This window comes from Stigmatopora argus, chromosome 18 (genome assembly GCF_051989625.1).
Source record: "Stigmatopora argus isolate UIUO_Sarg chromosome 18, RoL_Sarg_1.0, whole genome shotgun sequence".
In the NCBI taxonomy this organism is placed as follows: Eukaryota; Metazoa; Chordata; class Actinopteri; order Syngnathiformes; family Syngnathidae; genus Stigmatopora; species Stigmatopora argus.
Genome location: NC_135404.1, coordinates 13,496,278 through 13,506,221, shown reverse-complemented (window position 1 = coordinate 13,506,221; position 9,944 = coordinate 13,496,278). Strand labels below are relative to the sequence as shown.

Sequence of the window (9,944 nt, the reverse complement as noted above, 5' to 3'; positions counted from 1 at the left end):
TTTAAATGGACACTACAACTATAGATCTTTTGGTAAAGTTTTGCCTGGACATGTTCATGCAAGAAATACAGCTTCCACTTGATACTGCTAAAATGAGATCATGAACTGTTGGCGATTGTGTAACTTGGCAGCACAGTGAGCTGGATTTTTCCGGGTTTAAATCTTGACTTCCACTGCTGAGTTGGCATGTTCTTTCTCGACTTGTGCCGTTTTCTCCCATTCCAAAGTCAATTCACGTCAGTTGCACGGAAGACTAAATGGGTTGTTTTGCAACGATGACATGCACGAAAACACATGGATTAGAAATGGCCTATATTTTCTCAGCCTAATGCTATCACCGTTAGCATGGCATGGTCATTCATTGACGCATAAATGCCCCGCTCTTGGATTCAATACGTCAAATAAGGAACTTAAGATGCCCTTTTTATAACTAGTGTTTTAAACTAAGGACACATTCGTCCGACGGGACTTGATCTGCGTACTATCCGCTCAGTTCCCGGTGCTTGCTGGTAGAGGCCCGGCAACAATAAGCGCAGCTGTTCAAACATTTGCATGTCTCACCGAGTCGGGCCTTTGTTAAAAGAGGACTTGAACAAACCCGGAAACACTGCTAAAATCAAGCTTCCTTGACGGGATGCGACAGCTGGCTTGACATAAACAGGCATGTATGCGCATTCTTGGCGTGTCAATGCATAGACGTTTTCCACTCGGGCAATCGAACCCTCCAAAAACGTGTTCATGTTTAGGTTGAGAAAGTAGGGAATACATAAGTGTATTGTTTCCAAATAAATGCCCCTTTTAAGTAGTAGTCTCTCTCCCCATTCAATATCAAGACCACAAATCAGGCCTTGTTTGTCTCAAAGCTCTATAGAATAAATGTAATGAGCTTAATGTCCACTAGATGGAAGTGTTTCCTCGGATTTTACATAGACGCACAAGGTTGAAATAGAATTGAATGGAATATTAACGTGATATTCCACACAACTGTAATTAGTAGAGTGACGATTTCAATATATTGGCATTCAACGAGTAAAATACTATACCCAGTGTGTATTTTTGTGTTATTCAATTTGGTTTCTTTTTCTAAATTAACGTTGTAGTTATTTGCATAATGAAAATGTCATTTCTGAAAATACAATGACTAACGAATCGAATAGAATGAAGATAATAGTTGGTTTTTAATGACTCAAATAGTCAATGGGTCTATAAAACAGTACTTGTTAGGCAACCTGAATACCTTTGCCACCACCCATCACTATTGCTACTAGGAAATAATCCCCCCCAAAGCACCCCCTCCCAATTTTCGAACTCCGTGCGAGTCCAAAAAGCCGTTTGTATCGGCGGTTTCGGGCTTTCATTGTATTCAAAGTATCTCGTAGCGCGACGTGTGGCGCGCGTCTCAAATTTCAGCGCCTTTAAAAGCGGCCAGGATGAAATGGAAATGGACTTATTTGAAAGAAGAGGCCGAGGGAAGGAGAGCCAGGAGAGCAAGGAAGGGCAAGGGCGAGGAGGGCGAGCGAGGCCGGCCAGCCAATCACAGCTTCCCGCAGTCACTTAAAGGGACGGAAAGACAGACGGTGGGCCGTCTTTCTCTCGGCACTACGCGCGTCTTATTGCGCCTTCTCGCTCGGCTCGGCATCTCTCCGCACAAGCGACACGCAGCATCCACGTATCCACCGGGTGGGTAGGTCGCTAACCGAGGATCTAATTGGCCTTTTTTTGTTTTTCCCTTTTTCCTTCTTCTCTCGCTCGCTCGCCCCCCCCCCCCCTTCTCATCGAGAGCGAGCAAAAAAAAAACTAAGCCCCCCTCCCCCGGCCCCCTGCACTTGTTGCGCACGGAGCTGATGCGCCACTTGAGCCCTTGAAGAGGCAGGACGGCCTGCAACAGGTGCACCTACTTCATCCCCCGCTTTCAGAAGCGCTCCAAGGTAAGAAAAAAGGGGCTTTTTTTCGACCAAAATTTTGTTGTCATGATGTTGCTACTTCCAGGTTTTAATCCTCAATGTCCGTTTGACTATTTTTTTGCGAGTAGGAAAGCAGCAGCAGCAGCAGCAACATCACCATGCCGGTCCTGAGCAGCCCAGACAACGCCACCAAGTTTAAGGAAAAATGGTGGACGGCGCACCCGGGCGACGGGGAGGCCCCCGACTCGGCGCCCCAGGACGACAGCCTGACCAGCCTCCACTGGCTGCAGAATTTCTCCATCGTCAACGCCGACCCGGAGCGAGGCGCCCAGGGCCGGCGCTCCTCGTCGCCGTCGTCGTCGTCATCGTCTTCCTTCCCCCCGTCCTGCCATCAGCAGCTGTTTTTCAAACGCTTCCCCAGGGGGGGCGGGGAGTCCCCCTCCAGCCCCCCCGCCGGGGACACGGCGGCCACCGGGATGCCGCTGCGCCTGGGCAGCCCGGTCACCTCCGGCAGCGACGGCACGCCGGCGGCGGGGCGGCCGGGCCAGGGCGGCGCCTACCGCTCGGCCGCCCCCCCGGCGGAGGTGGACTACAAGAGCGAGCCCAAAGTCAAACCGCCGTACTCGTACGCCTCGCTCATTTGCATGGCCATGCGGGCCAGCAAGCAGCCCAAAGTGACTCTGTCCACCATCTACAACTGGATCACCGACAACTTCTGCTACTACCGCCACGCGGAGCCCAGCTGGCAGGTAACCGAGACGGAGAAGGGACGGCCGGACGGATCTTGTATTATTGATGATCGGGGCCGGGATAAACGAACGAGCGAGCGAGCCGTCGACTGTGGCGTCCGCCGCAAGTTGATGATTTACGTTTGCGTTATCAATGACGGGCGGAGAAAGCACTCGAGCGTGTTTGCTAATGAGGGCTCCTGAGAGATATCAGCCGAGCACAGCTGATCATGTTTTGATAGCGCGCCGCCAAGCTTCCCTGAAAGCCTCATTAGCCGCATTTGCTTCCCTACACAAACAACAACACCACACGTGCCCTTTTTTTTCGCTACTGGAAGTCGTTCTTTGACCTGCGAATCATTTAGAAAGGTTGCTTTTAAATTTTAAAAAAGGGCAAATGAAGCATGGGATTGAGCAGCAAAAATGTTTAACTGAAGACTACTAGTGTTTCGCCAATACAAATATCGGTACTTGCTATCTACACGCCTTAGCCAACCATCCCGCTTCAGATAGATGGGATGTCTAGATCTGTTCATAGCATACAGCATGAATGAATTCATCACCAGTAGACAAAGAACATTGATTCGGTGCCACCCTCCCACTTCAAAAGGATTGGCCAATAATTCAGTAGCGTGTGACCTAGCCAACATAGCGAGCACATTCGGCAGTAATTGAGTATTTGGAAAAACGTGGTTTCAGTACAGAATACCACAGCAAGCTACCATGTAAAACAGCATCTAAAATAACCCGACAAACGTCATTACGTCTAAAATAACCAGAATTTGATGTCAAATGTCCTCCCGGGAAAGGTGCGTTCGTTACCTGACAGGTTCCCTTGTTGTCCCGCAGAACTCCATCCGCCACAACTTGTCCCTCAACAAATGCTTCAAGAAGGTTCCCAGACAGAAAGACGAACCGGGCAAAGGCGGCTTCTGGCAGATCGACCCTCAGTACGCCGACATGTTCGTCGACGGCATCTTCAAACGCAGGCGGATGTCGGCCAACGGCTACGGCGGCGGCGCTCACAGACCGGGGAAATTGCTCCACGGTAGCCCCGCCCCTCCGGCCGCCCGCCCTCAGCAGGCGGGGGCCGGCAAGAGGAAGCCCACGGCCGCCAAGGGTCACGGCGAGGCCGGCGAGTCCCCGCTCCTGGCCACGGAGGCCCCCAGGGCGGAGGAGCCGCGGGGGGATTTCGACCTGACGTCCATTTTCGACGACGTCCTCAACTGGAACTGCAGCACCTTCGAGGATCTGGACATCAACGCGGCGCTCAACTCGCTGAGCTGCGAGATGGAGGTCGGCGGCGGCGGCGGAGGCGCGCAGGGGCGGCCGCAGGCCCACTGGTGCGCGGCGGGGGACCACCTCCCGGAGCCGTCCTACCAGTACCTGGACGCGGGCGGTGTCCAGGCGGCGCCGGCGTTTCCGCCGCTCCCGCGCGCTCTCCACCCGCTGCAGGGTCTGGACGAGCCGTCCTCGCTGTTTCACGATCGGCCAGAGGGGGCGCTGTCCTGGGAGGAGGAAGCGCGGGCCGTTCCGCCCACTCTGGATCAGAGCTTCGGCCTCTACGAGGGCTTCTTCGTGGAGATGCAACCGTGGGAACGCGTCGACGCTTACCTGTGATGGCGTCCAGTCCCTGCGGGAGCAAAGCCGCCTTTTTTTTAATCCTCCGACGAAATCTCGCCCTGAGGGAACAGACGTGGAAAAGATGTGATGAAAAACAAGGGCGAGGTGGACCGTGGCGGCCATTTTGGGGCTGGACCACACGCCAATAAGAAGATTTTGCTACGTTAGCATTCGACTGGCTTTTTTTTTTCTATTTCTTTTTGGAATATGGGTGCAGGAAAACATCTCAAATATCTATGCTGTGTAATAAGGAATGATGCAGATACTTTAAGAAGAGATCATGTCACACGTGGGAAATTATTTGTATATACGTAGGAATATATTCAGTGCAGTATGAAACGGGAACATTTATTTGCCACTCTACGTCGAAAAGGGGCATAAAAGGAAAAAGACAATTGCCCGACCTTGGTTTTCACTGGAACATGATGCACTTTGACGGACGCTATGATTTCTCTTCATTTGTGGCGGTGACTGATTTAGCAAAAGGTGGAAATTCTGCGTGAAAATGGATATTTTTGGGAAAAGCGGTGGATCATGTAAAAGAGAGGCGGGGCAGAAGGTGCTGAAATTGGAGCAGAATTGGTCGTTTCGGTGTGTTTGGATGACCGAGACGCAAGGGATTGTGGGAAATGTAGTTTGAGTCATGGTGATATGTGACTCACTCCTGAAAAATTGCCTCCCAAAATGTTTTTACATATGTAAAAGTTGTCATTTTTTGCCTCGGCTATTGAAAATGGCAAACCACTACTCATCTCAGGTTTATTGATCGCGAGGGATTGATTCATTCATCTTAAAAAAACGGCGTCGGAATTGGTTTGGCAGAAACAATATCCCGTTAGTAGAAAGTCAATGGGGCTTTACTACATTTGCAACAATGAAATTAACTAAAAAATGAAGAAAAAAAGAAAAAATGGCTTTTTTTTGGTTGTACATAAATCTTAACTAGTTCCACTTGTTGATTATATATGGCCAAATTCTTTTGATAAAAAAAGATATGCAGTCATTGGTCTTTTTCTGTTGATTTCTTATTCTGGTCACCGAATGTTTGTCTTTCCTTTCATTCAATGTCGTCCTCTGAATTTTTGATGCCACGATTAAGACGTGAACGGCGGAAGGCCTGATGAAGAATCTAGTATGTGGTGGAGTGAGTGAGTGAGTGAGTGAGTGAGTGAGTGATTCTTTTGACTTCATCTCGATGATTTCCTTTGTACTTTTTTAAAAGAGCTGTTTGAACATGCAAGCGTGCCTCCATGCAATCCGTGCTGTCCATTAAAGAATGATAGATAACAACGCACTGGTGTCCTTGACTGATAAAATATGCTCCACGCATCATAGGACCGTCATGTCGCATTGTGACAAAAAGTACAAATAAAATTACAACGGGTTGCCCTAGCCAAGATGACCAAATTAAAAAAACATTAAGAAAATGTGCTTAAGAGCCAAACAGAGTCTGACCAAAACATTGTGGAATTATCATCACATAACCGATATAAGTTTAAAAAAAAAATGATGTTTCCAAATTAATTAATTAATTAATTAATTAGTCCATCCATGTATTTTTGACAATGCAGAACAGGACACGATAAGAAAAAGATTTTGAAAGTTAAAAAGAGCTGTTAGACCTAACTAAAAAAAAAAAGACGTGAGGAAACACTTGTAACCAAAATGATCGATGACATGGCTTGAAGTACTAGATTCCAATTTTGTGAAATGTGTGTGCCGCCAGACTGCTATTAATCTCTGCACTTTATGCTCAGTAATAGTGGTAATTGACTGCGAATGAGAAAGAAAGTCAAATTGCTTTTATCGAAATCATTTTCTCTTTTTTGGTCGATCAGGGAAGGCTGGAAGAAATCCTTTTTTTAAATGTAAAAACGTATAAATATTTTTCATCATTCCCGCATGACGTGTGCGGTCGTTTGGTCGCCGTCTTTTGGTCGCCGGTCTTTTGGTTGCCGGTCTTTTGGTCGCCTGGACCCAAACAACGGGCGACCAAAAGACCGGCGCCAAAACAACACGGTGTACGCATGAATAAAAGCCAACAATGGCCCTGAGCAGTTTCACTGAACGGACGTGTGAGTGTAGAAGAGTTTGTATTAACATGCGTTGTCCCTTTAAGAAGCGACGTCAGTTCAGTCAGGGTCTTAACAAGTTCTCCAATAAAAAACAATAAAAGTATGGGAAATGTGGAGCTTTTTTTAGCCTAATAATTAATAGGGCATTAAGTATGACTAAATAGTCATTGGCAGTTTGTATTTAGGGAATTTGAGCAACCATTTAAATGGTCATTGTCAATAACCTTCCGGGCGACCAAACGACCGGCGACCAAAAGACCGAGTACCCCCGCATGAGTATCAATCAGACACTGCTTACCTCATTGACGGCGCTAGACGTCCAACCCGGTTGAAGCAGGAGGGTGGCAGCCATGGAGCTAATACGTGGGAGGCCTTCTGGGTCAGAGGAATCAAGAAAGAAACCATGGAGCTTCTAGTGTCACTGGCGGCCATCTTGGCCAGGGCTTCCCACATTGGGATCTGAGATCTGCAAGGGGCACATATTGCACCACGTTACTCCCGAAAGCGACATTGTAACGCCGTGCGGCTATATCGGCGCGAGACTAATCCAAAGCGGGCGCCTCTCTCCGGCAAAATGCGCTTTTCCACCCCAAATCTCTTTTTAATTGAAACGGCCGGCGGTGGCGAGGGGAGCTCTGGGAGCGGCCCAAATTATTCGGATTCCTCCAAACAGCGGGAAAGCGCTCCGGTCGGATCGGCGTCGGCGAGCGGCCGACGGCGAGAGCGTCGGGACGGACGGCGTGGGCCGTTTTGATTCCAAAGCGGGAATATTTACGTTTGATTGCTCGCTAATGTGCGCGCGGGGCCCAGGGAACGCTATCTCGGTGGTGCCGGAGCCCCGCGGTTCTATTCACACGAGATGAGAGGACGGGACGGCCCAGCACGCGGACTTTGACGGGGAAAAAAAAGGAGAACCAAGCTGGGTTATCGCTGTTTGCTTCCAATGGCTTAGAACCAAGTGTGTGTATGTGTGTGTGTGTGAGTAAAAGGTGGAGAAAAGGCAGGAAAAAAGCGCATGTTGGAAAATGCTGTCATTTATGGCGTTGGGTAAGAATGTTTTTTTTTCATCCTCCCACGTTAAATTAATTGACGTTCATTAACGTCAATGGCAGCTGGCGAGTGAAGCAGTGTCTGACTAAATCAAGGGTGTCAAACTCGGGTTGGTTGGCGGGCCGCAATAACATCAACTCCATTTCATGTGGGCCGGACCATTTTAGATATAATATTTAGATATTTTTTTTAATTGGAATAGAAGAACTGGATAAAAAGCCCTAAATATTCAGTGTTTTTATTGATATAAAACTGTTTATTTTAACTTTTTTTTCTTAGTAAGGGAAAACATTTAATAATCATTTGTTTTTCATTTCAAATGGAATTTTTTTTTTAATTTTATTCCATATTAAAGTGGAAAACCGAAAATATTTTTATATATTTATTTTTAGATTTTACAAAATGCTTTTTGACCAAAGTGGAAAACCGAAAATATTTTTATATATTTATTTTTAGATTTTACAAAATTGTTTTTGACCTAAAAACACCAAAAGAAAAAAAAGGAAAAAATGATATTATTGATTTAAAAGGGGGAAAATCAGGAAAGATAATATACATCTATAATCTTCATTTGAATTTGATCCTAAAACAGAAAGTTGGCACTCATCATTTACTTACTCGGGCCACACAAAATGATGCGGCGGGCCAGATTTGGCCCCCGGGCCGCTACTTCGACACCTGTGGACTAAATTATGGTCAGATTACAGTCATCCCTCGATTATCGCGTCTTCACTATTTTGCAGTTTTTTTTCTGTAATTAGTTATTAAAATAATATATATATTTTTTAAGTTCAGAAAAAAGTGAAAATCCACAGTGAAATTCGTAAGCGGTAGCCACTCTTGCTACTAAAAAAAAAGTTATAATAGGGGAGACCCTACTTGGCAATTTTTCAATGATCGTGGCCATGTTTGGTCTACATTAACCGTACATTAACCGCCATATTTGAGGGATTACTACACTATGTAGCAATAAAAGAAAAATCAGTCATTTATGGCGTTTGTTCGTTCGCTCCTACTGCAAATAAATCTGACATTCATTAACGTCAATCGTCCCTCTTCAAACAGACGTCGACCAGTTAAGCGCCGTGTGACCAATCCGTGACAGAATGGCTTTCCATTCAAAGGAGAATGCAGAAAATCTGCCATCCAGCACGGATCGCTAGCAAACAGCCAGTTAGCCTTTAAAAAAAATACCAAAAAAAACACTAACGTCGCAAGCGGGGGCCGCTCATTTATTGCCGTCACGGCACCCTCTGGGCCGAGCCTGATTAGAGTCCGGCGTAAACAGGGTGGCTCGGCCAGCTCGGCGAAAAAAGCAAAGACTCGGAGGGCGACGTGTTGACAGAGGCTTCAATTCCCGATTTATTGGGGATAGCCAGAGCGCCATTCAGTGGGAGGAGCAGATAAGACGCCCGATGTGGGGGGGGTCCCGCGCTAATGACACTTCTCATTGTGGCACCAAACAAGGAGGGCCGGCCGGGGAGAAAAAATAAATAAATGTCCGCCCGGCACGGCGGTCTCCCCACGGGCGCAGATACGCGGCGATAAAGGACATTTCCTTAACGAAGCACTCGAAAACGGCCCAATGTTTTTTTTGTTCTTTTTTATTCATGGCGTGCGAGGTAACCTTAAGCTCTGGGAAATTGTCTTCCAGCTCTGGTTTCCCAGCTCTCATCACATATTAATAAAGGAAAAGACTGGAATGACATTGGGCGCTCGGCCTCTCCCCGTTTTGCCGCCAGACAAGGAAAATGCCCTTTTAAAGACGCTTTGGACACTTTGGAAAGCTAATGCTAATGCTAATGCTAATGAGGAGACCACCCAGATTAACTATGTGGGTTTTTTGAGTGTGTATGACTTTAATAGATGAGGAGAATTAAAAAAAAACAGGAGGGAATTAATGCACCCCCTAATACATTGCGCCCTGAATGCTCGCCCACATTGCCCATAGCAAAAACTAGCCCTGCATATATTCATAACAATAAAAATGCAATAATAATTGATCATTTTTAAGTTTAATAATAATTTCAAACACGGTATATGATTTTTTAACTGACCAAATATTATTATAATAATAAATTTGATGTAAAAAAAAAATAATGACCAAAAGTAGCCACTTTTGAATCGTTTTGAATCCACAAAATGGGAAAGCACGCAATTTTTTTAATTTTTTTTTTAGAAATTGACGATAGCAATGAGTTCATTTTAGCGCCACATCGTTTTATGGGCAGATTAGCTTGGAGATGAACATATGTAAGGGCCCCACCCCAAATAAGCTTATTTGGAAAACGGAGATGGACGTGATGAGTCACGTGGGCTTTTATTAGCCCCAAACGGAACAAATGTGCACATGTTCGTGTTTACAGACAACAAGAAGCGGCTAATTAGAGTGAAGAGTAGCACTCAACGCTAGATAGGCCATAGACGGCTTTTGAGCGAAAGGGGGGGGGGGGGGTCGGCGGGGGGTGCAGGGGGGTCATGTCTCTGAATTTAGCATTGCTTAATGAAGTGTGGATTTCTAGTTTGTCAATAAAACCTCCCAGATTTAGTCTCTGTTTTGATGT

At 46.5% G+C, this 9,944-nt stretch overlaps 1 protein-coding gene across 2 annotated transcripts in view; it reads left to right on the top strand.

The window, feature by feature from the left end:
- foxj1b (forkhead box J1b) overlaps positions 1-4,354 on the top strand; it is a 54,218-nt gene extending 49,864 nt beyond the window's left edge. The window contains exons 4-6 of one of the 2 annotated variants that reach the window (XM_077625092.1): positions 1,781-1,928; positions 2,038-2,653; positions 3,482-4,354. In XM_077625092.1, the coding sequence (XP_077481218.1) occupies positions 2,063-2,653; positions 3,482-4,252 (1,362 nt within the window). In that variant the 5' untranslated portion in view covers positions 1,781-1,928; positions 2,038-2,062 and the 3' untranslated portion in view covers positions 4,253-4,354. Of the gene's footprint in view, positions 1-1,780; positions 1,929-2,032; positions 2,654-3,481 lie in introns of both variants that reach the window. The other variant, XM_077625093.1, reaches the window with a different exon arrangement.
- The last annotated feature ends 5,590 nt before the right edge of the window (positions 4,355-9,944 follow it).